The 27,589-nt window shown below is 37.9% G+C and overlaps 1 protein-coding gene across 1 annotated transcript; it reads right to left on the reverse strand.

Moving 5' to 3' along the window:
• Positions 1-6,063: 6,063 nt before the first annotated feature.
• ltb4r2a (leukotriene B4 receptor 2a) lies at positions 6,064-27,229 on the reverse strand. The gene is made up of 5 exons (XM_067400992.1): positions 26,942-27,229; positions 13,842-14,514; positions 7,594-7,794; positions 7,474-7,517; positions 6,064-7,388 (listed from the first exon to the last, which is right to left on the reverse strand). The coding sequence occupies exons 2-5, from the start codon at positions 14,409-14,411 to the stop codon at positions 7,073-7,075; spliced, it is 1,131 nt and encodes a 376-aa protein (XP_067257093.1). The 5' UTR covers positions 14,412-14,514; positions 26,942-27,229; the 3' UTR covers positions 6,064-7,072.
• Between the last annotated feature and the right edge of the window lie 360 nt (positions 27,230-27,589).

Genomic DNA, 27,589 nt, shown 5'->3' on the forward strand with positions numbered 1-27,589 from the left:
CCTCAACCTCTGAATCTTGTAATATTATTCTAACTAAGTGTACGGGGTAAACCACGGCATGAAGTTACCATTAGAAAGGTTAGATTGGTCAGCTTGGTTCTATGGTAAGGGTCATGACCTCTGGTTAGATATAGTCTTGCTTTAATTCAATGTGTTCAGATCTATGGGGACTAAATAACATACTTTTAGAAATAAGCAAGCATGGTGCGACGTCTAAAAAGTATTAGTCATCGCATTTGTCTAATGACCAAGACTGACGATTTTGTGTATATGAGATTGTTTACCCAGCTGGTGCGAGACTCAAAGCGTTATAAGAATCCGAATGAACGAGTACAATAAGAGTAAAGAGTTAAATAGAATAATCAAATGTGTACCTAAACTATTATACAAATGACCAATAATCAGTTGACATTCTAAACTAAATTTGAGGTCATAATAAAATGGAGTCAGATAAAAGTTTACTTGGAATTAAACTAATTTGCCACAGTGAAAAGACTGAACGCGCAAGAAACCTTCCACATCCTGTGGGAAATCGCAGTTGGGCCAATTTAACAGGCCTTACATAGGCAAATTTCAAATGACTTTGAAGTTATCATTTGCAGCTCTTGGGTTAATGCTGACTTTTGGTGGTGATTGGATAATCCCTTAAGAAGAATATATCAAATTCCAGAACATGCGTGTTTCAATGTGTGATTTCCTGCTGGACTGGCATACGACTTAGAGTGTGAAAGTTGTTTGGCCCAATGAGATCTAAAACTGTATGAAGTTTGGTTACTGTAGGTGAAAAGGGGTGCGCAACAGAGCCCCTCAAATACAGCCAATATGACCCCCCAACAGTTGACATTGTGTTCTTGGGTTGAGCTTTGCTCCTCTGAGCCTTAGAAATTAGAAATTTAGTATTCTCAGAGTTTGCCTCCTCTCAGTTGAGGGTCGTTGGTAAAGGCTGTTGTTTCTTAGCCCCAGGCAGATCTATGCTTATGTGTTGGCCTTATAGGCCCACAGCTATAATTGGCCTAGGCTAGAACTAAGGTTTAGGCGGTCTGCTAGTAGCATTTACGCCCTTTTATACTACCCCTGTTATGTGAGTGTAGTCATTCCTAGTTGTCAGGCCAAGACCCATTGTCCCTTTGGTGTAGGTGCAGAATAGATAGCAGAACTATCTAGTGGTACTTTGACTTCAGTTTTTCCCTGAACCCCTTGAACCATGTTCAGGGTGATATGGTTGCAGCTTTTTAGGAAAGCTCCTGTTACCTAGGGTTCAGTACAGATTGTATCCTGTTTTTGGTGAGAATTTTTGATGTGAAGTACCCACCCTGTATTTTTCAGGGTGGGATTAATAGTAATCCCTTATTGTTCAAGGTTTTTGTACTTTGATATGTTAGTTCTGATTTCTGCCCTACACTTTGTGAGCTCAGTAACTTTAATACTGCCACAGGCTAGCACCTGTGTGTTCTGGAGTAGTAGGCCTGACTTTGGCCTTCTTTTAGAGTATGGTGATGTAGTTTGTACTCACCTTGCTGTAAGGGTAAAAAGTGTTTTTACAGAGTATTTTGCCTGTTGGAATGTTGCCTGTATGGCTCCCTTAGAGCTTGAACACTGCCACAAGCAGACACTTGTGATGTGTGAAGTAGAAGGCTCTGTTTTGGACCTCCTTCAGAGCACAATAGCTTGTTGTAATACAAAGCTTGTTGGTAGATATTTCAGTTAGAGTTTACTCACGTGGAAACTAGCACTGCCACAGGTTGACGCCCGTGCCATTTTGAAGTCGCAGGTCCTGTTTGGACCTCCCTCAGAGCATGATGGTGTAAGTTTGTACTCCTCTTTCTTAAAGAGTAAATATGTTTGTATGTTTGCTGAGTATATTGCCTGTTGGAATGTGTGCTCAGGTTGAGCTAAACTAGTCAACCTCACTGGAAAGTTTGGTTCTCAGATTTGGCTCCCTTAGAGCATAGACACTGCCACTAGCTGACGCCGTTTCATTCGCAGGACCTCCTCTAGAGCATGACGGTGTAAGTTGTACTCCTCTTGCTTAAAGAGTAAAAAGTGCTTTTACTGAGTACACTGCTTGTTGGAATGTGTTGAGGTAGACTATAATATGGGGGCACTCTACAGTCTTATCTGCTAGTTAAACTTGGTTCATTCTGAGCGAGTTCCATGTTTGTGGGATCTTGCTTATCAGCAAGCATGCTGTTTTAGGTGTGTGGCCTTCACAGGCCACCCTTTAAGCTTTCCCCCACATCTGGGTGTTCTTAAGCAGATTGAGCTTGTAGTTTCACATTGTTGGCCTTTTCGCATGGCTGCTGTGAGGTGTTTTTCTACACAATGTAGAATTTGCGTCATGTTGCAGGCCCCTTCCGGGGCCTCCATGATTCTGTGCCTACAGTATGGTTTATCTGTTAGTTTGAGCTCTGTACTCCCCTCGTTTGAGGGTTGTCCTGCATTGTACTTGGCTCCCTAAGCTGGTCAGTGGTTGAAGGCCTCTCTGAGGCCTCCCTATTGAGGATCAGCCCCCAAGCTGGTAAATGTACTCCCCTTGTTGGGTTCCTTTAGAGTGCACAGCCTCCCTGACAAGTTACGGTTATGTAAACATGGTTTCCTGAGAACAGGGAACGAGACTCTGCGTTTCCTAGCCATGCATCAGGATTGCCTGCTGAATAGTCCCTTCAGACGATAAGGTACTGACTGGTTCTCTAGGCGCTCCTTATATACTTTCTAATGATGTCATAATTAACTAACAGTCAACATCATTTGGTGTTATTCTGTATCAAAAACTTCTAAAACCATAAATGTGCTTTCTGAACACACTAAGAGGCTATTCACACGATAACGTTTTCAACTAAACTGAAAACTCATTTAATTTAAGACAATGGGCAAGTTTTTGAAAAAGGTACCATTCTCATCTCCGTGTAAACTAAAAAAAACGCGTGTGAAAACGGTGATGGCATGCACATGCATATTTCATGGTTAGTCTATAGGCATGCACGTTTCATGTGAGCGCTCTTTAAAAGAATGCGTATGTGCGCAGGCACTCAATCTTTCTATACAAAGTGACATCGCTAACTACAAGCATCATTGTCATGTATATGTACCCTAATACTGCAGCCAGAAAAAATTAAATAAACTAACAAAGCAATTAAGGGTCAACAAAGCCCAACTACAGGAAACACCAGTCAACACAACGGTGACTTCAAATGTTTGTTCCTCTTTTCTTCAGTGATTCTATTCATTAAAGTCAGGTGTCATCAGTAATGGTCACACTGAGCAGTGTTAATGATCAGGGGATTTTGCTGTGTCCAAGCTTAAGCCATTTTTAAGCCAGAAAGATAGTGATCACTAATATTTAAAGGATGTTCGAAGAATGTTGTTCAAAGAATGATTTCTGCCAACATTATGAGAACATCCATCAAATACAAATGACAATATATGTTGATTTCATGAAAATTGTTTTAAAAAAACATTTAATTCAAACACTTGCATAAACTTTACATAAATTTAAGAGAAAGGTTAGGAACAATAACTATGGGACAGGCTATGAAACTTTTCCTACACACAACCTTAATCATTTGAAGTTTGTTGTCATTCTAATGTTTAAAGGATGTTACAAGAATGTTGTTTTACATGTGTTTTCTCACAACATTATGAATACATTTGAAAAACCTTCTTCAAATAATTTATAAACAACATTTTTGTGCTAACCTTTTGAGAACATTATTAAAGACCAGATAAACCGTTTAACAAACATTCTTTTAACATTACTGGAAGAACGTTTGTTCATAACTTTGAGAGAACCCTGCCAGAACTAGCCAAAGTTATGAGAACATTCCCTGTTAGCTGGGTACTAGTGCTGAACAGTTTTGTTTGGATATGCAGTTCACTGGATGTTGGTTTTAAGTGATCTGAATCCTGCGGTGCAGTTGTACATTGTTAACACAAACTACTCCAGGTTTCCTTTAAGGTGAGATTTACATAAATCCATTCCACTTCTAGATAGATGTCATCATTCATATGGCCTCAGAGAAAGACAACGCTGCTTGCGCAAGACTCGTGCTTTTACTCTGTTACATTATATCATTGCTTTGACACTTTGATTATGCTCCAAAAAAAAAAAAAAAAAAAAAAAAAGCCAATGGCTGAAGGCAACCGAACCATAAGTATACATAAACCAAGTGTATACTGGACCAAAAATAGAGCAGAGTCCATCTTTAATGTAAGTAAATTATTACAAAACAGCCATTTACAAGGATGAAATTATGAATCGGAACACTAAAATAATCGCATTCAAATTATTTGAAACTTATTAACAAAAACGTCACGGATAACATTCTGCAGAAAACTGCTGGAAATGATTGATTAACTGAGCATCATTACCTCATTTTCATCACCTTAATATTACAATGTAGAAATAAAAATCAAATAGTTGATTCGTCAATATGATTTACAGTTCACACACACACTAATGGTTACATCAACATATATAAAAATATATTAAAACCACACGGCTGATATTCACACAACAACCAATCATAATTGAAGTGCTTCAGTTTCTCATTTCATCTATGCTGGGTACACACCACAAGATAATCGGGCTGATTTCTCCCCTTCCGTCAATCTTAGGTAATGTCCCAATATCTTGATGGTTCTACCGATTATCTTATCAGATTTTCCTGTGGTGTGAGGTGTGTTAAGAGTGACTGAATCTGCTCGGAAGAATGTCAGAGCCACCCCGATGGCAAATCTTTTCTTATTTATAATAAGAAAGAAATGTGTGGGGGAACCCCGAGGACAAATGTGTGCACGTTTTGGAGATTATCACGTGAAACGAAACAATATCCAATCAGAACGCGAGCTGACAGAAGCATAACAAACACAGTCATGGCGTAGCACAAAGTAAAGAACATGTTCCCGCCATCTCTGTGACTTCACTTAAACCCTTTTCTTTTCTTTTTTTTCTGTGAATTTTCTGTCAAAATCATTCCAAACACTATCATCGCAATTTCTTCCCACCTATCGTCTGCCATGTTTATTTTGAAGTCTTGAGAAATTTGAAAATTGAGAAAATTGAGAGATTTCCCGTGTTCACAGTCGGGACTCTGGTTGAAAGTCTGTTTTTGTGTCACATAACGGCACACCACACACTATACGAGCAAAATGGTTAAATCTAGGATTTTTCTGTTCTCATGTTTGTGGTCTCTCACATTTTGAAAATCTTTTAGTGTGTAACCAGGGATAGTTCACCCAAAAATGAATATTATTCCATGATTTACTAACCCTCAAGCCATCCTATATAACTATCTTCTTTCAGACGAACACAATCCGATATATATTTAATAAATATTCATAGTCCTCCAAGGTTTATAATGGTTGTGAATGTTAGGCCAAATTCTGAAGACAGAAAAAATGCATCCATCCATTAAAAAAAAAAATAAAATAAAAATTCCCAAGGGTTAATAAAGGTCTTTTGAAGTGGAAGGGATGCGTTTTTGTAAGAAAAATATCCATATTTAAAACTTTATATATTCAAACAACTAGCTTTCGGCGAAAGACCGCACGCAGAATGCGCAAGTCAACTTGCACCAAATGAGTAATCCTGACATGATGTATAACGCAGGATATAGGAGTATCATATGCTTAGACGCCTCTCACGATTGAAACACATATGGCTGGGCAACAAACTCAAACTCCTCTTCTCTTATATCAAAATCCTCTGACATTTGTCTTTAAAATTTTTCATTTTAAACTTCTAATTCATGACCAGTGTTTTGTTTTGCTCTCTCCTCTGTGCCTCCGTGTGCGTCATCACGTCAGCTCAAAGGTTGCTCTTCCACCCAAAATGACATGTGCAGTATGCGACTATGCGTACGGTCGTCCGCCGGAAGCTCGTTATTTGAATTTAAATATGGATATTTTTCTTACAAAAACGCATCCCTTCACTTCAAAAGGTCTTTATTAACCCTTGGGAGTTGTATGGATAAATTTTTTTATGGATGATGCATTTTTTCTGTCTTCAGAATTTGGCCTAACATTCACAACCGTTATAAACCTTGGAGGACTAAGGATATGTTTAAATATTGTGTTTGTCTGAAAGAACATAGTCATATACACCTAGGATGGCTTGAGGGTAAGTAAATCATGGGATAATTTTCATTTTTGGGTGAACTATCCCTTTAACTAAGCTCACAAAACATGCACACTGCACACACATGCAGACATGCTTCAGTGTAAAACATCACATTTAATATGAACGATGGCATTATATACAAATGAAAACAGTGTATTTGTTCATTGATTCAGACATAATTAATACACATAAATCCTCAAACTTTGATTTACCTCATTGACTGTTGTCTCCACTAAACCCTAATTTCCTGATTGCACCCTCTTTTACGGTCATCAGGGTTCAAAAGGGCTTGAGAAACCTATCAGGGAATATTAAAAGTTATGAAACTGTCTCTCTATACATATTTTCTACTAATTCTCAGTTGTGACACATTTCTTTGTACTCTAATGAGTGCAATCTTTGTCATGCAGCACTGCAAATGTTATGGAAAAGTAATGAAAATTATTGTGAAAGAAAATAAGAGCTTTGTGTCAGTACTAACAAGCATGGACATCGAGTTCCCTCTCAATTCTCAGTAATCGACCAAACTTGTCTCAATGGTCAGTCTTGAATCTTTGTTTACAACCATGCAAACCATTTGTTGGGGCGATGAGCAGGTGGGCTCTTTCTGAAACGGTTCATCGGTCTCTCAGTTGTGTGACACCCTGTACTGGAAACAATCTTTGAAAGCGCTGGAATAAATACAGCTTCCAGGATTTTGTGGAAATTTACGTGTCTGAACCTGTTCCTTGTTTAGCCCATTAGTCAATGTATAAAGAGTAAAGACCCTGTGGCTGCCTCAGTCTTTGTTCAGGTGATGGTTTGAGTAACGCACCGGTCTACTTGCTCTCTTTTTTTTTTGTTACAGTTGGTACAGTTTTTATTTTATAAAACAAACTTGGATTTACTCATTATGAAACACTGGAACAACACTCAGCGCAACTTTGACCGTAAATTGAATGCGCAGCCATTCGTTCACTTTCCGTTTTTCTGTAGCACAACTTTAATAATCGAGCTCGTGTTAGGGGTACTGATGGAATCCGAGTCTTTGTCTTTGAGACTTTCTCCTTCATCAGTTTCCTTGTCTCGGTCTCGGCTGTTCTGATTGCTCCGCCGACCCCTCCGCGACGACTCCAGCGCCGTTCCCTCGAACAGCCGTGCCATGAAACCCAGGCCCTCTCTCCGGATGTATGACTTTGCAGCGAAGGTGTAGAGGACCGGGTTTATGCAGCTACTGACAAAGGCCACGGTGGAGGTGAGCGCTCGCAGCGACGTCCAGATCTTATCTAGTCTACCGGAGGAAGAACATAAATGAGTTTGTAAATGAGCCAGTGTTACTGAGGTCCTGGTGCGAGCATTTTCTTAAAGTTACTCACCTGATTTTTCCTGGAGAATCTTTGGGGTAAAATGTAGCAGCCACCTGTGTGAGAGAATATTTTTAGGGTGCTTTCACATTTGAGACACTTCTAATGTAGCGTTTAATGCTTAGCACACACCTGCACCATGTTTATGATGTGGTACGGCAGCCAGAACAGTCCGAAGGTGACAATGATTGCCAGAATGAGTTTCTCGCTGCGGATGCGTCTGTGAAAGCGCGTCTTGCGGATTCTGCGTAATATGCACATATAACTGCCTATGATCACACCGTACGGTAACAAGAAGGCCAGCACTGTTTCCATACAGTACTGCATCACCACCTACAGATGAACAACAACAACAGTCAGGAGATATCACAGCCGCAGAGGAGAATGAAGACACTACAGATGATATTTGAATTTTGTTCTTGAAATGTACACATTTCTAGAGTAAAATTAATTAACACTACTGTTCATAAGTTTAGGGTCACTAATTTTTTTGTGAATAGGCCCATACTTCTATTCAGCAAGGACACAATACATTGATTAAAAGTGACAGTAAAGACATGTAAAATGATAGAAATTTTTAAATAAATGCCATTCTTTTTTTAAAAGGCTTAGTCCACCCAAACATTAAAATTCTGTCATTAATTACTCACCCTCATGTAGTTCCACATGTAGTTCTTGAGCAGCAAATCAGCATATCAGAATGATTTCTTACGGATCATGTGATACTTAAGATTGGAGTAATGATGCTGAAAATTCAGATTTGCATGCAGAAGGTTTGTTGGACACAGTACAAACATAAAAATAGTTCTCTGCCAAATGTTTTTGGCAAAAAACATTATTTGTGGCAGGAACTTCATGTAGCGTGACAGTGCCATGGTGTGGAGAAGCTCTTCACACGCATGAAGTTTCAAATGGCCAATTTAACATGAGAATGATATAAAAGCAGAAGGGCACAGTTAAATCAGTCACAGTCCCTTCCAATCTGACAGAGCCTGAGCAGTTTTTCCAAGGAATTTTCCAGACATTGCAGGATACAGATGTGCAAAACTGATAACATTCACAAACTTAACATTAACATTCTTCTTCAAGAACTGATGCATACTTAAAACCAACAAATGCTTAAGGCTTATTCAAACTGTTTTGCATATTCTGCAAATCAAATCTGGCTCATAAATCCAGGTTGTAGAGCTAGAAATGTGGAACAGTTCAGCAGGGTGAATAATATTTACAAAAGATCCTGAAACTGAAATCTGCAATGACAAAATACAGCACTATATGTGTGTTTATTATTGTGAGAATGATGCACGTTTATTATTGTGGTGATATTTATTGGCATTATGAAAAACGTCTCAGGTTACGCATGTAACCATGGTTCCCTGAGAGGGGAACGAGACACGTCGCCATGGCAATGCTTTGGGGGATCCGCCTCGGCGTAAGCGCTCCTGAAGAGGTGTAAAACTAGTCCAATCTTGATTGGTGCAACGTCATCCCGTGACGTATGCCGGCGGAACGCGGAAGCTATAAAAGAGCTGTCAAACACAGCTGTTTCAGCTACTGATCTGAAGCAAGCGGTTTGACAGGCATGCAGGAAGTATGGCAAGGGGATGCAGCGTCTCGTTCCCCTCTCAGGGAACCATGGTTACAAGCGTAACCTGAGACGTTCCCTTTCGAGGGAACTCGCGCTGCGTCGCCATGGCAACGCTTTGGGGAACGAATACCCGCGTCACCATACTGACAAAATGCCTGTCCTGATGTGAAGCAAATTGGCACAAACCTAGGACATAAGCAATTGGGAACTGGGTGTGGCCGGTAGATCTAGACTATAAAATCTAATGAAGGTGTGTGGGGAGGACCAACCTGCCGCATCACAAATATCTTGGAGGGAGGCCCCCGACAATAATGCACAGGATGATGCCATACTACGAGTAGAATGGGCCTTAAGAGGCAGAGGTGAAGGCAACCCGCGCACCTCATATGCCTTTGATATGGCCTCTACTATCCACCAGCTAATAGTAGGTTTAGTAATAGGTTTAGTTAACAGTAATAGTAGTAGAACCCTTCTTTGGGGGCCCAAAGCATACTAATAACTGGTCTGATTTTCTCCAGTTAGAAGTCTTCCTGACATAACACTGGAGGGCTATGACTGGGCAGAGCAACTGCAGCCTCTCACGTTCAGCCGACAAAGAAGGAGGATGAAAAGCCTGGAGGACTGTAGACCTGGCCACGTTGGTGGGTACCTTAGATACGTACCCTGGTCTAGGGTGCAGAATAGCTTTGAATCTACCAGGGGCGAACTCCAAGCATGATGGAGCCACAGAAAGAGCTTGTAAGTCCCCCACTCTTTTGAGGGATGTAATAGCCAACAAAAATGTAAGCTTCAACGTGACAATTTTGTCAGATGCTGTGTCCAAAGGCTCAAAGGGCACCGAAGATAGCCCTTCTAAAACAATAGTCAGGTCCCAGGAGGGAATTCTGACTTGAGCCGAGGGCCTCATCCTCAAAGCTCCATGGAGGAAACGGGTTATTAGATGGTGTCTCCCTAGGGATGTACCATCTAAAAAGGTGTGTGGAAGGCAGATATAGCCAAAAAGTGGTCCTGGAGAAATTCCAGCACTGAAGCCACCGGGCAGTTAACTGGGTCAATTTGGGTTGCCCCTCGAGGAAAACCCCTTGGTCCTGAGCCACCACTCTAGAGGTCTCATGTACAGCAGGCCAAAAGGTATCACGTTGGATGCTGCTGCCATGAGCCCTAACCGGGTGCGTCTCATACGTCCTGAAAAGTGAAGCCGCGGGCTCTCTGATCGGCCCCTGGTGGCTGGATGCAGTACAAGTCATAAACCCGCCCTCTCAATGCAAACTAATGGCACTTGTCAAAATAACAAAAAATTGATTACACATACAATAAAAATTTCCGAAAGATGGTTTTGGTCATTTAAGGTAGTTGTTATCATGCTGATATATATTCAATAGTTCATTTTTGTGATCAGTTTGATTTTTGCAAGCAATTTGGTGCTATAGAAACGGGGCGTGTCGTCACGATTTACAGTTGATTGACAGCTTCTCTGAGGACTGTCGGAGCTTTGAGGGGAGATTGAAGATGAATAAATAACTTATTTTTCGATTTCTGTCTTATTTCTCACTGACAAAAGTTGTTGTTCAGCAGTAAACTGTCCTAACCGACCTACAGATCTGACGGATCACTGAGTTTTTTTCCGTCACGTTAAATGTGGGCTTTATAAGCTAAATGTTATTAGCCAAGATAACACGGCTAATGTTAGCCATGACGGAAAAAGCAGGTGATCATAATCTGGCAGTTACTAATTATCTTTATGGGTATAAAATAATAATTATCAGGACAAAACTAATCCTACTCTGGTTAATTAAAGAGCACTGTCTAACGTTACAGCGATCGATCTGCTGTAGAGTTAGTCAAAAATATTATTGCTCTAGAAACAGAATATTTTTTCACAAGAATAATTTTAATTTGTGTATAATTAATTTATTTAAAATACATCAATTATGATATGTTGTTTTGACCTAGTTATGAGTAATTTAGTTTAAAACTGAACAATGTGCTATAATAAACATTCAAATAAATGTAAATTCCTTATTGCCAGATGTAATTAGCATCGTTTAAGCCAAATGAAAAAGGGAGGAGGAAAAGAAAAATATAATAAACAATAGATAATAAAACAAATAGGTGATCTGATCTTGGTGACGCAGACGTCTGGGCGGATGTTTGATACCGCGACTCTGCCTCCGGCTCCTGGTTTCACTGACGAGTCTTTCTGCGCATGCCCAGGTTCCAACATGTCAACGCCCATCATCGTCCGTTTTACCTTCAGTTCATTACAATGGAAGGAAGCGGCGTCGCGTCGTCCATCTTTTTTTTTACAGTCAATGCCCCTAACAGTCTCTGAAACTGTTTTACAGTGATGGGGTTGGCCTAGCTTGATCCTGGACACCATTGCCAGAATCGACTTGATGCGTGCAGGAGACAACTGTGCCCGCATCGTAACAGAGTCCCATATCACTCCTAAATACCCTGTCTTCTGAACAGGAGTTAGCAGGCTCTTTTTTTATATTCAGCCTCAGTCCCAGGCGTTTCAATTCTTGAGACTTTTTTGCTGACTGCCTTCACTCGCCATTTCTAAGATATATGTTGTCCTACGAGACAAACAACACCAAATAAGACAGACAGAGACACAGCTTGCTGAAGATCAGAAAGCTGAAACAGCTGTGTTTGACAGCTCTTTTATAGCTTCCGTGTTCCGCCGGCATACGTCACGGAATGACGTTGCACCAATCAAGATTGGACTAGTTGTACTTCTTCAGGAGCGCTTACGCGGAGCACTTTTCACATGAGAAGTGATGTTTAAAGATAGAAGTTATCATCCTGCCATCTCATATATACTACTGTTCAAATGTTTGGGGTCGGTAAGATTAAAAAGAAGTCTCTTCTGCTAACCAAGGTCATTTATTTGATCAAAAACAGTAATACTGACTAGTTTTGTCAAAAGTACCGACTTCGGTACCTATCGGTACTGAAATTTTAAAACGTGACGCTTTGAGCGCTGTTGAGCGGATTCATAAACATCTCTGATTGGCCATTGTGTTGACGCGCTCATCGGATATGCCGGTGATTGGCTACAATGATCAGCGCGTGGGAGCATTTGAAAGCACACGGAAGTGTTTGAAGTTGAAAGCGTTTTGAAAGTGGGAGCGCGAGCGATTGAAAGTAGGCGTCTAACAGTGGACCGATCCGCGATAGACGCCTGCTTTCAAACGCTCCCGTGTGTATCTGTGTAAGCGCTTAGTGAAGAGATTAATTGATGACTATTTACAACGTTTTTACAGCGTTGATCATTTAAGCCCATCACAGACATATCCGATGAGCCGTGAAAACAACGGCCAATCAGATGTTTACGAATCCACTCAACAGCGCTCAAAGCGTCACGTTTTTAAAATTTCAGTACCGGCTAGGTAACGAAGTCGGTACTTTTGACAACACTAATACTGACAAATATTATTTCAATGTAATATAATTTTTTTTCTATGTGAACACTTTTAAATGTAATTTATTCCTGTAATCAAAGCTGAATTTTCAGCATCATTACTCCAGTCTTCAGTGTCACATGATCCTTCAGAAATCATTCTAATGCTGATTTGCTGCTCAAGAAATATTTCTTATTATTATCAGTGTTGAGAACAGTTGTGCTGCTTCAAAGTTTTGTGGAAACTAGGGCTGCCCCTCGACTAAAGATTTTTCTAGTCGACCAGTAGTCGTTCATTTAAGCCATTAGTCGACTAATCGCGCATTTATATTAATAAGCCATAAATCATAATAATGAGCCTTTAATCTTATGTATACATAGCCTAATCAGTCCTCAAACACATGCATAAAGCTTGCCACAGTGCACCGATTGCCACAGTGCACTCAAACGATTATGAATGTGTCGTGAAAAAACAGCAAGGAGACTGTCTAAACATTTTAATAATTTATTGATAATATTTTCTGTGTTTTCGGCTGCAGAGATTAAGTCAACAATGCTGACTCATCTCTCATCTCCGCAGTAGTGGACGCGTCTATATGCAAGTTTCATATGAATTACATAATCTGAGAATATTTATTTTCCATTTGAATTGGCTCGTTTAAAAGTAGACATTCCAAGCTATAGATATATTTCTTGTGTCTGTGAGGAAAGCAGCCTATACGATGAGTTTCGGTTCATGCTTGTTACGAGCTCAAGTTCACCGAGACCGAGATCAGAAAACGCATCCTGATTGCTTTCATTGTTTTACAAAAGCACAATGTTTTGCTGTTATTGTTAGTTTACAGAAATAAAAGTAGACCTTTTACATTTTGCATTACTCTTATCTAGGACCAAAAATGACGGAGTATTTTAAGTTAAGTGCAGTGATCACACCGGAGCCTCCATGTCATGCAGTAAACACGCTCTCCACACAAACACTTGGATATGCACCAAATAATAGCGCACATTTATCTATAGGCAAACATTAAAGAGAATAGACTAAAGTTGCGACTTACTTGTTTCAAGTGATAAGCCATATTTGAGGTCGATAAATGATAGGTGAATGTTTGGATTTCCTGCAGTTAATAATCTGTTCCTCTAGGACTGCGTGACCTTGCCACTTCCTGTGGAGATTTTTTTTTCTGCGACTAACCGATTAATAAAATCTTGGTCGACCAAGCCTCTTCAAGTTGACTAATGGTTAGTCGACTATTAGGGGGCAGCCCTAGTGGAAACCATGATACATTTATTTATTAGGATTCTTCGATGAATAGAACATTTGGATTCTAAAGGCTCTTCTTGGATATGTCTGTTGTGGTTTGAAATATTAGTGCAGCACAGACTCACATATTGTGGTTGTGGGTGTTCGCAGACACACAGAAAACTCTGAGGCTCTGTGCCATTCCCAGTTGTGGTGCCGTTCCCAGTTGTGGTGCCGTTCCCAGTTGTGGTGACTTGCCTGTAAACCAAGACAGGCACTGAGAGTCCCAGAGCAAGAACCCAGAGTCCCACCAGCACCCGTGTAAGGGCCTTGCGGTCCGTCAGTGCGGCGACGCGTTTCGGCCACACTATTGCCACCAGCCTGTGCAAACTCATCAGCATGATCAGCAATACAGAAGCGTACATGTTGGCGCAGCAGAGATAGAACAACACTTTGCACAGTGCCTGATTGAAAATCCAACTGCGTTTTGCCAAATAAACTATGAAGAAAGGTGTCAGCATCATGAGGAACCCATCAGCGAAGGCCAGGTTTAGGATCAGAAGGGTGGTGACGGAGCGCTGGCGAGCTCGGGCCAGGATACTCCAGATAATGAAGACGTTCCCAGGAACACCGAGGAGGAACACGAGGCCGAGGATGGCTGCACCAGCAATTGCCCCGTTGATGTTGCTCATGATCGTTGCGTTGGCTGTTGACATGTTTAAAGATGGACTGGCAAGGGCAACTGGGATTGAGGATGGGGTGAGGCGTAAGAGGAGAGGACAAAAGGAGCTTGCTGTGGTTCAAAGCCACCTCGGCAATCTGAAGAGGAAAAGAAGATAATTTTGTCAGTAAAGTCGCTGTCTGGCTTACTGTTTATACACACCTACAGGTTGTGGCATCGCCAAAGTTCATTCAAAAGTATGGAGTCAATAAGTTTTTGAAATAAGTCTTCTATGCTTACCAAGGCTGCATTTACTTGACCAGAAATACTGTAAATAAATGTCTAAATTTCAGACTCTATTAATTAAAATGTGTTTTCAAAGCGTTTTGACGTAGAACATGGAAGCGCTGAACATAAACAGCACACGAGAATGAACACAGAAGAGAAAATATTGTTGAATGAAGTCGTTATTTTTGCACACAAAAATTATTCTCATCGCGTCATAAAATTAATGTTGTATCTGTAATTAATTTCTGTAATTATATTTATAATTACACTGTTGAACCATCCATTACACCTTGATCCACACTTAAACCGGCCCATACCACCAAACCGGTCTCTAACCTTACCCGTATCCCATCTCAATAGCAGCATAAGTGTTTTGCAATACAATATGAACACAATAAGTACATTGTACTTATTTTTTGATGCAAGTACATAGTAGTTAAGGCCACCTAATATAAAGTGGGACCTGTGGGTCTAATTAGCATATACAGTGCATCTGGAAAGTATTCACAGTGCTTCACTTTTTCTACATTTTGTTATGTCACAGCCTTGTTCCAAAAGGGGTTAAATTCATTATTTTCCTCAAAATTCTACAAACAATACCCCATAATGACAATGTGAAAGAAATTTGTTTGAAATCTTTGCAAATTAAAAAAAAAAAAAAAGTTTATTATATATATATATATATATATATATAAAAATATATATAAATATAAAAATATAAATATATATATAAATATATATATATATATATATATATATATATAAATATATATATATATATAAATATATATATATATAAATATATAAATATATATATATATAAATATATATATAAATATATAAATATATAAATATATAAATATATATATAAATATAAAAATATAAATATATATATAAATATCTAGCAAAATGACAATCAAACATTTTATATTTAGTACAAGTTTTCCATGTTTCATAGCAGTTGTACCGAATGACCTGATGTTTCGAGGCATGCGTATGAGCAAGTGAAAGCATGAATTTTTTAAATAGTTAAGAGAAAGTTAGTTGCTTTGCTTTATGAAATTCAGATAAGAATGATGTATTACCTATTGGACCAAAAACTTATTTACACAGAATCTCTTAGACTACAGTTTGTTTTTAGAAGGATGTAATGTTACTTTATCCTCTACAGTTAAAGACCTGGCTGTTATATTAGACTGCAACTTGTCCTTTGAAAATCATATTTCATATGTTTCATATGTTACAAAAACCTCAGAAACATTACTAAGCTGTGGAACATGTTATCTTTTTCTGATGCAGAAAAGTTATTGATGCATTCATGATGTCTAGACTACACTACTGTAATACTGCATTACTAGCTGGTTGTCCTGCTTCCTCAAACAAGCTACAACTAGTCCAAAATGCAGCTGCTAGAGACTAGGTCAAGAAAATATGATCCTTATAACACCAAAGGTATCATCTCTACACTGGTTACCAATTACGTATCGATAATAAAGTATTGCTACTGACCTATAAGGCCCTAAATGGATTAGCTCCTGTGTACTTAACTTATCTTCTATCGCCCTACAATCCATCTTTAAGTTCACAAATCTCCTGGTTGTACCTCAGATATCCAAGTCCACTAAAGGAGGGAGAGCGTTGTCACATTTGACTCCTAAATGCTGGAATAGCCTTCCTGATAATGTTCAGGGCTCAGACTCACTCACCCAGTTTAAATATAGATTAAAGACACATCTTTTTAGCCAAACATTCACATAATGCATCTCATATCCTTGTACTCTAGTTATATCAGATCAATTGCACATGACTATCTTTGCTTAATGTTATGAACAGCAGCTACGCTAATTATTCTCCATTTGCTTTTCTGTTTTTTTATCTCAGGATGCCCATCCTGAGGTAACTAGAGTACATCAGCTTCGGGTTGGATCCAGCCTCTTATGAAGGCTTCAGATGACCAACACCCTGAAGAGACCGCACCATCCCCTGCGAGGACTTCAGATGACGCAAACTCTGGATCAGCATGCACCATTCCAAATGTTGCTATATATCCTAATCGTTGTTAATATGTATTCCATTAGCTCATCTACATTAAATTAATACATTGTTAGCTAACTGCATGATTTGCATATGTACATTGCTGAAATTACAAAAATTGGACTGCAATCTCTGATAACAAATTACTCTAAATTGTAATGTTGACATGCATTCTATGTAAAACTGCTCTGAAAAAAATATGTATTGTGAGAAACACTATACAAATAAATGTGACTTGAATTGAATTGAATGACTTTATCGAAAATGGTCCCTTTATATTGGTTACTCTGAATGACATCAATGAAATTTATTTTTCGGACATTCAATGAATTCTACACATAATTTTAAAACTATTTTGCACTATGTTGATACACTATATTGCCAAAAGTTTTGGGACCCATTCTTAATCCATAGGGTTTAATATGGAGTTGGCACCCTTTGCAGCTATAACAACCTCAATTCTTCTGGGAAGACTTAAGAGTGTGTTTATGGTAATTTTTGACCATTCTTCTTGAAGCGCATTCGTGAGGTCAGGCAATGATGTTGGAGGAGAAGTCTTGGCTCACAGTCTCCGCTCTAATTCATCCCAAAGGTGTTCTCTCGGGTTGTGGTCAGGACTGTGCAGGCCAGTCAAGTTCCTCCACACCAAACTCACTCATCCTTGTCTTTATGGACCTTGCTTTGTGCACTGGTGCACAGTCATGTTGGAACAGGAAGGGGCCACCCCCAAACTGTTCCCACAAAGTTGGGAGCATGAAATTGTCCAAAATGTCTTGGTATGCTGAAGCATTAAGAGTTCCTTTCACTGGAACTAAGGGGCCAAGCCCAACCCCTGAAAAACAACCCCACACCATAATCCCCCCTCCACCAAACTTTACACTTGGCACAATGCAATCAGGCAAGTACTGTTCTCCTGGCAACTGCCAAACCCAGACTAGTCCATCGGATTGCCAGACAGAGAAGCGTGATTCGTCACTCCAGAGAACACGTCTCCACTGCTCTAGAGTCCAGTGGCGGCGTGCTTTACTCCACTGCATCCGAAGCTTTGCTTTGCACTTGGTGATGTAAGGCTTGGATGCTGCTGCTCGGCCATGGAAACATTCCATGAAGCTCTCTACGCACTGTTCTTGAACTAATCTGAAGGCCACATGAAGTTTGGAGGTCTGTAGCTATTCACTCTGCAGAAACTTGGCGACTTCTGCGCACTGTGTGCCTCAGCATGAGTGGACGCCGCTCTGTGATTTTACGTGGCCTACCACTTCGTGCCTGAATTGTTGTTGTTCCCAATTGCTTCCACTTTGTTATGATACCACTAACAGTTGACCGTGGAATATTTAGTAGTGAGGAATTTCACAAATGGACTTATTGCACAGGTGGCAACCTATCACAGTACCATGCTTGAATTCACTGAGCTCCTGTGAGCTTGATTTTATACACCTGTGGCCATGGAAGTGATTGGAACACCTGAATTCAATGATTTGGAGGGGTGTCCCAATATTTTTGGCAATATAGTGTATATGATGTTATAAAATCATGCCAGAATAAAAAATATATACATTTATTACATTTTAAGATATTTTAGTCACAAATGAATTGGCTGTATTGGCCTTTGGATGGTTAAACCGAATTACCTTTTGACACTTTAAAATCTTTAAAATACCTTTATATGTAGCAAAATATAATTAAAAACTTTTGGATTCAATAAAAGAAATTTAGTACTACTACCTTACATTCTTTGGATGTCATATCTTTGCTTTTTAGTATTATTTAGGCCTTTGGACAAAAAAAAAAAAAAAAAAATTACCCGTCACGTCATTGACCCTTACACAAAATGGGGTTTATATGTTTGGTATTTGACTGCTGCATATGACAGATGACTCGTTGGTGAAGTTGTTCCAGGTTATATCCCACCCTATAACATTTAATTTTGATAAAAATGCAGCTGAATATCAGTGGATGTATATCGAGAGCAAACACATTTGTTTGCATTTTGGAGATGCTTTAGATATTAGACACTCATAAAAAGGGTGTGAGCCACCGTAAATGACGTCTGTGGCCTTTAGACAACAGAGCCGTACACTCAGAGGCGGCCAGTAAAAAAGCAGTCAGAAAAAATTTCCACAGAGCCACTTTACCGTACATTAGTGAATACATTAGTACACGGCAGACGCCGACAGGCTCCCTGATGCATTACAAAAATTATATTTTGCTGAAGTGATTATAGGAGTCTGTGTAACGTGATCGTTATCTCATCACACCAGAACTCCGCATCGCATCTGCCAAATTCAATATGACCGCAAATCATCTGTACAAGAGGCACCAGTGCGGTACACCGAGTGAAAGAACACAGATGACCAGAACATGGATAAACTCCAAGTCCATTAGAGGCCCTCAGGGAGAGGAAAGAATAGAGACGCAGATCAAGTGAAGGAAAAGTCTAGAAAACTACAAGTGAACCTGACATGAAGAATTAGTCTTCAGCATGCAAGTGTTTTCATGAAAGACCCACTTACATGCCCACAAACTGTGTGTTCATCATTACAGGAAGTTTATACAGGAAATGATTTGTGAAACATGTACTGAGGTGTTTTTTGTTTGTTTGTTTGTTTTTTTTTGTTTTTGGTTTTTTTTGACTAGAAGGTGAATCTAGATGTTAACAGTTGACATTTAATAAGCATAATAATGTCTTTGACCATGCTTAAAACCATTAGAAGATAATGAGTTATGATTTAGATAATATGACATTATACTCAACCTCTATAATAAAAACTTTTTTTTTTCCATTAATACAGTGTACTTTTTTATTTACCCCAAAAGAATGGAAGTGAAATGTGACAACATGCCCCATAGGTTAAAATGTTATCTGAACATTTTGAATTTTGAATTTTGGTGCAAATATGCATGTGTGGAAACTTTTAAAACGATTTGTGTTACAACTAGCCCGGGGTTGTGTCCTGCGCACCCCTACTACAAAATGCCAAGAAATAATATTTCTACATTCTTGTGCAACATTATTAGTAATAGTAAAGTCATCAAAGTTACGAAATAACACAAGGAATTATGGGAATGATGCGATGACAAATATGTGACACAACTGGAAACTTTTATATTTGAACTTCTTTATCTATACATCAAAGTACATTCTTTTGGAAATCATGCTCAAAAAAAGACATAAATTTAAAATCCTAATTTTAATTGTAAGAGATATATTAGGATACAAATGATATGTTAATAAAGAATGATATAAAAAAAATAGGGACAGCTCAAACATTTAGTAGAGGTTTAAAATAAATAAAAATACAAATAATATAAACAAAGTATAAAAATGAAATGTACCACAAAATTAATTTCATCTAAACTATTTTATTATTTTTATTTAAGCACTTTGAATTACCAGTGTGTATGAAATGTGCTATATAATAACTTGCTTTGCCTACAAATATATATATATATATATATATATATATATATATATATATATATATATATATATATATATATATATATATATATATATATATATATATATATATATATATATTTTTTTTTTTTTTTTTTGTGCAACATTAATAGTAACAGTCAATTCATCAAAGTTATAAAATAACACAAAAAGAATTATGGGAATGATGTGGTGACTAAAACGTGCAAAACAATTTAAAACTCTTATAATTTAGCTTCTTTGTCTAAAGAAGAATTCATTCTGGGTGGTTTTTTGAACACTACTGAAGGAGGAACATGTGTGAGCACTTCCTGGAGCTTTCACACGATGCACTTCAAATTTTCCATTAAATAATAATAAAAGTTGATTTGAGACTTGATTTGATTCATATAGGCTCTGTTTCACTGTTTATATTTGTCTACAACACTACAACTGAAGTCTACAAGTCAAGAGGCCTTAAAGATCATGAGAAACAAGATGTGTTTAAAGTTGCAAAACGCTCTACAGATGACATTCACATCACCATATCTCTGCAGAAGACCACATCAGACATTTCAATTAATCACTGTATTCCTGCATGAGAAACAAGTACACAAATACATGATTGGATGGAAAAACTTTCTCTGTGTTTTTTTTTTGCCTGCAGCTATGAGTCTTAGAAATGATGCTTGTGTAAGCAGACTTTATTTCCTCCTGACCTTATGTGTAGTTTATCACAAGGGCGTTTACATTTAATCATCTTTCAGGGATGAGCTGTCTAGTTCTAGCCATTAATTCTGCAAAGCTTTTGTGGTTAGATTTGATGATAAGAGGTCAGGGAACATTATCAAAATTAACCAAGAGTCTTGAGGAGGACAAAGATTTTAATCATCAAACCGACAGTTCACTCAGAAATGAAAACTGTCATCATTTACTCACTCTCATGTTGCTTCAAACCTGACTTCTGTGAAACACAAGGGGATTGTTAAAAAAAATCTTCATGTGCTTTTAAGCATACAAAACGTTATCTGCTGTAGCTTTCAAATATCATACACATTAGCTAAATCCAATAATTCAGTCTGTTCCTCACTCAAAACTATACGAATTCAAAAGATAAAAAGTTTTCAGTTCTTAGTTGAAAACTGCGACGTGTAAACGGCCCCTAAAGTGTGCTTGATGAGAAGCACCAGGATTGAAAACCAATGGTTTTTGGTGTTTTCACTTTTCAGGAGCTTGACAACTGCTTTTGTTGTGTGGGAAACAACTTAGATCAAGATCATAGATTTCCATGGTGTTGCAGGAAAAATAAAGCCATACGGGTCTGGAAGAACATCATGCGGGTGTGTGAGACACAACTTTGATTTTTTTTTATTATCGAGTTGGTAAGGGATCATCTGATTATGGGAGATTCAGTTTAACGAAAAGGGGTGAATCGTTATCATAAAGCAGTGCGAGCCAACAGTCTTTGTATATAGATATAAAAGGTTTTTGTGGACTAAAACCAATTTTTTTAAAGGTGCCCTAGATTGTTTTTTTACAAGATGTAATATAAGTCCTAGGTGTCCCCTGAATGTGTCTGAAGTTTCAGCTCGAAATATCCCATAGATTTTTTTTTTAATTAATTTTTTTTAACTGCCTATTTTGGGGCATCATTAACTATGCACTGATTTTTTCAGCACGGCCCCTTTAAGAGATGCGCTTCCTCTGCCACACGAGCTCTCAACTATATATACACATCGCATAAAACACAATTCACACAGCTAATATAACCCTCAAATGGATCTTTACAAGATGTTTGTCATGCATGCTTCGAATTATGTGAGTAAAGTATTTATTTAGATGGTTACGTTTGATTCTGTGTTAGTTTGAGGCTATGCTCTGTGGCTAACGGGCTAAAGCTAACATTACACACTGTTGGAGAGATTTATAAAGAATGAAGTTGTGTTTATGAATTATACAGACTGCACGTGTTTAAAAATGAAAATAGCAACGGCTCTTGTCTCCGTGAATACAGTAAGAAACAATGGTAACTTTAACCACATTTAACAGTATATTAACAACATGCTAATGAAACATTTAGAAAGACAATTTACAAATATGACCAAAAATATCATGATCTCATGGATCATGTCAGTTATTATTGCTCCATCTGCCATTTTTCGCTGTTGTTCTTGCTTGCTTACCTTGTCTGTGCACAGATCCAGCCGTTAATACTGCCTTTCCTTGTCTAATGCATCGAATGGGCTGGCATTATGCAAATATTGGGGTCATACATATTAATGATCCTGACTGTTACGTAACAGTCTGTGTTATGTTGAGATCCGAGTGTTTTCCGGAAGTCTTTTAAACAAATGAGATTTACATAAGGAGGAGGAAACAATGGGGTTTGAAACTCAATGTATGTCTTTTCCATGTACTGAACTCTTGTTATTCAACTATGCCGAGGGAAATTCAAATTCTGATTCTAGGGCACTTTTAAAATGGGGGGAAAAAAAGAAAGAAAAAAAAAATCAACATTTTTTATATTGGGTTATGATTTGTTATGCATGCTAAATGACAATTAGACAACATGTTTCTATATTAACAGATTATCTTGTTTAAAATTATATAGAACATTATATTGTATGAAACTCTTAAAAATGCTGGGTTAAAAACAACCAAAGTTTGATTGAAAAAGGACAAATCCAACAATTGGGTTGTTTTAACCCAGCGGCTGGGTTAAATGTTTGCCCAACTTGCTAAAAGTTTTATTTAACGCAACTATTGTTTAAAAATTGCTGTATCGCTAACTTAAAATGAACCTAAAGTATGTCGGAAATGAACAATTATTAATAAGTTTAAAGAACAATAATTAAACGTTTATTAAATTGCTAATTAACAAATGTTCTTTTGATAATTATTGTTGCCTCTAGTAATTATGTGTCTGATTTTTAATTTCCAAACTAATTTGGGTTCATTTTAAGCCAGCCATATAGTAATTTTTAATCACACGTTAATCAAACGTTAATCAAATGTTTAACACATTTTTTAGAGTGTACATTACTCAAAACTTTCACCTAAATGTAAAAAAAAAAAAAAAAAAAAAAAAGCTAAAATATCATGTCTCATCAGACAAGGAGGGATGTGACATGACAAAGACTGAAGAAAATAGAGAAATTTCAGAGATAAAGCCAATTGTAAAGAGTGACTAAAGACACAGTATCTAAATGAGTACATTTTGCCTATAAAAACTGCTTTTAAAAAGGTAGATTTGACTAACAAATACATTTTAGACTGATGTTTTCTATTAGTGACAATGGGTCAGTTGTAACCAGTGTTGGGGGTTATGCATTACAAGTAACTTGAGTTACATAATCAGATTACTTTTTCAAGTAACTAGTAAAGTAACTTTTTTTTTTTCAATTTACAACAAAATACAAGTTACTTTTTCAAATAAGTAACGCAAGATACTTTTTCATATTTATTAACTGACAGCTCTCCTGTCCCCATGCATGTTGAGAGAAATAAAGTGCAGAGGTGTTATGTGCGCTGAGTGAACATTCAGTATTCCTCAAAATGAATAAAAACTCAAATGCAATTTCAGAATTTTATGCAAACCTGTAATAATTAACTATATTAAAATATACATACACACACACACACACACAAAAAAAAAAATCTCACTTTATTAAGCAATGTCTTTGCTGCGGACCTTCAGTGATCTAGGTAAACCATACTAATAAGCAAAAATTACTTTAGATTAGATTTAGAAATAAGAGTGCTGAACTTCCTTCCCCTGTATCCTATTCTTCTTTAATCCAGAAAGGCTGAAAGGCTTGTTTGAGCAGCGCCCTCTACTGAACAGGCATAATTATGCATTTCCTTCAGGCTGAGGCTTATTCATTTCACTTTTGGTGTGAAAGGACCTTAACATTTGCAAAAAATAGAACTTTTTTGTGGTTATTAAAAAACAAACAAGCAAACCCTGCCCAGGTAAGAAAAAGTAACGCAAAAGTAATGTAACACATTACTTTCCATGAAAAGGAACTACGCAATTAGTTACTTTTTTAGGGAGTAACGCAATATTGTAATGCAAAGTAACTTTCCTCAACACTGGTTGAATTTACACAGTTTTAAACTGTAATCTAAAAAAAAAAAAAAAAAAAAAAAACCCTTTCATTTGTTGCAGATAAAAGTCAGAAAGTCAGTTTTTTGTGCTATTCAGTGCAAAAACAGTGAATACATCATTATTTTAAAACCACAGGGACAAGTCAGTTTCATATGAAAGTGGGACTGAACTAGAATTACTGGAAATATTTTTCAACTGTGTAACTGCTTCCTGATAGCGAGACCAGACATGAACACTACTAGTGTAAACATAATCCAGAGAACTTTTACAGTTTTTTCCTAATTCCACCAAAACCAATGCCATACAAAACTGGGATAAGAAGGAAGAAAGGTAGGATGATAACGACATTTGCTCAAGTGAAGTTCAACACGCTTGGATTGACTTTCTGCCGTTCCCCATTTGAATGTGGCCAGTCTTTAGACTGTAGTGTTTGTCTAGTGTACGTCTCAGAGATTTGACATAGTCTGAGACATACACCTCAAACAGATGTGAAAATCCTCGCACACCCACTATATACACAAACACACCTTTTGTTAGACGCATTTGAGTAATGAGCCGCTGACTACACCTGTGCACAGACCTGATTTTGAATCAAATCACAGCACGTACTCACACACTACACAATTAAACACTTTTGTGGCTTTGTGTAAAACTGCAGACAGATTACTTGCAATTTCAGCTTTTACAAGAATAATTACGGTTATTTTGGTTTCCATCTGACTAAATCAAACAGTTCATATTAAGCAGATGTTGTATTGCACAGCACTGGCTTGCAAAGGAAGTATCATGTCTTAACACGCTTTACGCAGATGACAATATTCAAGTGACGTGCACAGAAAGAACTGATACTAAATGTGAGAAATGTGAGCATTGACTGCAACCTTGTCTGCAGCCCAAATATAGCACAGGTTGCATACCGTGGCAGTGTGATGCACAAATACACCTGGAACATACAGTGATGGTCATATCATGATACTGTGTGAGAACCAGATTTATGTACTGTGGTATTTTTAGGTTATTTCAAAAAGTGACATGGCACATGTCCACAAGAGTTGCATGTAGGCTACATTTTACTGTTTGTTATGCATGCATGCACATTTTGTCATGCATAAGAGTCACATTAGGCTGCAGATCTATATTGGTTTGTGTTACTTTTATTATGTTTATTTGCATTTAATTATTACCGTTTATACAAAGCGTTGCATTTCTTTATAATGACATATCGTTAAACATGGTCACAGGCTTTTTATTGCTGCACACAGGGAGTGTAAACTTATTTACATAAGAATCACAATCAGGCCATAAATGCAGTCGAGCTGGTCACTTGTTCTATGTCAGGATTTCTTAAAATTTATGGAATGTTCAACCCGATCTCACGGCAATTCGTACGTATTTTACGAGGTGGCTAAATCGTATGAATTCATACGACCTCACTGGTACTAATTCATACGTTTTTTGCTAAATCGTATGTATTTTACGAGTTGACAAATTCGTATGAATTCATACGAATGACCTACCCCAAACCCTGCCCCTAAACCTAACCGTCACTGGGGTTTAGACAAATCGTATGAATTCGCACGAGTGAGGTCGTATGAATTTATACGAAATAGCCACCTCGTAGAATAAGTACGAATTGGTCGTGAGATAGCGTTGGAATGTTACAGTATTATAAATGATTTATCTGTGCACTTAATTTTTGTTTACAATTCATGTGCTAGTAATCTTTAATCAAAATAACTTCCCCTCCCTCTTGCAGTGACTTCTCTTCTTCGATGATGAGGGCGGGCAACCTGTCAATTATATGAGATCCACTAATAACAAACCACAACCATCTAACCCATTCCCCATGGACAAAATCAAGCCCCCCACTACATTTGTTCTTTTTCCAGAAGCGGTTTCATTCTGATTTATGTCACAATATGGAAGAAAAAGCTATTGCAACTGTTTCATGTCACCTTTAACTCTGGCCCTTGAAGTTCACTGTCCAAACTCCAAATCCAATCAAACTCCCCTGCATGTAATTTTCTAGTAATCCTGAAGACATTGATTGTTCAGGTGTTTGATTAGGGTTGAAGCTAAGGTCTGTCAGGACCAGAGTTGAGAAACCTCATTTTAGGTTGACCAGTTTCAACACCTGTTGCTGGACTAAACAGATTGGATTGGAAAGATGGGAAATTTTGGACATTGTATTTTTATTTAACACTCTGGAAAAAGAGCTACCAAGAATACCAAGAATTTTAATCAAAATCTTTAGGCAAAAATAAATAAATAAATAAATAAATAAATTATAAAATGCATAACGAGAGGAAGATTGACCAATCAATTTACAAGCAGTTCATTCAAATCTAATTTAATTCTTCCTCTATAAATTTTACTCTACTGCATTTCTTTTCAGATGAACCTACACATACATTTAAATGTCTTCTGTAAAACATTCAAAAAGTTGCTATATAAATTAATGAAGTTTTCAGATGGTAGGTGGTGCAAGCAACATCAAGATAAGAGGTTTGATTCCCAGATAACGTAGTGTGTATACTGAATGCTTCTATTAAAGGCAGAAATGTACATATATATTATGCATAAAACACAGATATGGTACTAATACAGCGAATAAAAATGAAGTAATTTAAGCTAATTAACCAGATTTCTCAACATCTGTTGCTGTAATCACAGTGATAATTATGAACTAACTTCAAACGGATGACCGAAACCAAGACTGAAACGACTATTAGCCTACCTTCTGAGACGTCCAGTGGCTGAAATAGCTATGAATGAATGCGAAGTTTATACGTTCCCTTTTCTTTCTTTCTCAGTTCCTCCACAGGTAATTCAGTGTTTCCTGGTGCTCTCACTGCGGTCGTCTCTCGTTACTCTCGATAGTCCACATAGTTCTGTGGCTCTTTATACACTCTGTTCAGCCTCATGTCTCGGCGTGTTATCAGTCCCTCTCTCTCCCTGTCTGTCTGTCTGTAAGTATGGAGAGGTGGAGTTTATTTTTCCTGTCTTCGCCTTCATCGTATCATATCATTTGATCATCTGTGTCTTAAAATATTTCGAAATATGCAGCTGTAAATGACACACTTATAACTCGAGCGCACACACATCAAGCCCCTCCCCCTTGTTAGGAATTATAAACTCCTGAATCAGCATCCTGCACTCGTACAGTTGCTTGTGTAAACTTGTGTTAGCACACACAAGTATACACATTTGCTTGGGTAGTAGGCTAGGCCTACTAAAATAAACGAGACCAAGCCATTGACATTTGTCCTTGGTACGGTGTACATATTAGGACATCTTCACACTTCAGTCATACAACGAAAAGGAGTCATGACTCAGACTAAAAGGCTTCAGTCATTGGAAAAATTACGTCAGGTGTCAGGTCTCG

This window comes from Chanodichthys erythropterus, chromosome 11 (assembly GCF_024489055.1).
Source record: "Chanodichthys erythropterus isolate Z2021 chromosome 11, ASM2448905v1, whole genome shotgun sequence".
NCBI lineage: Eukaryota > Metazoa > Chordata > Actinopteri > Cypriniformes > Xenocyprididae > Chanodichthys > Chanodichthys erythropterus.

Coding starts and splice junctions, on each gene's coding strand:
- ltb4r2a (XM_067400992.1), bottom strand. CDS start 14,411: ATGTCAACAGCCAACGCAACGATCATGAGCAACATCAACGGGGCAATT. Junction 7,518..7,593: donor ACATCATAAACATGGTGCAG/GTGTGTGCTAAG, acceptor TCTCTCACACAG/GTGGCTGCTACATTTTACCC. Junction 7,389..7,473: donor GATTCTCCAGGAAAAATCAG/GTGAGTAACTTT, acceptor TTCCTCCGGTAG/ACTAGATAAGATCTGGACGT.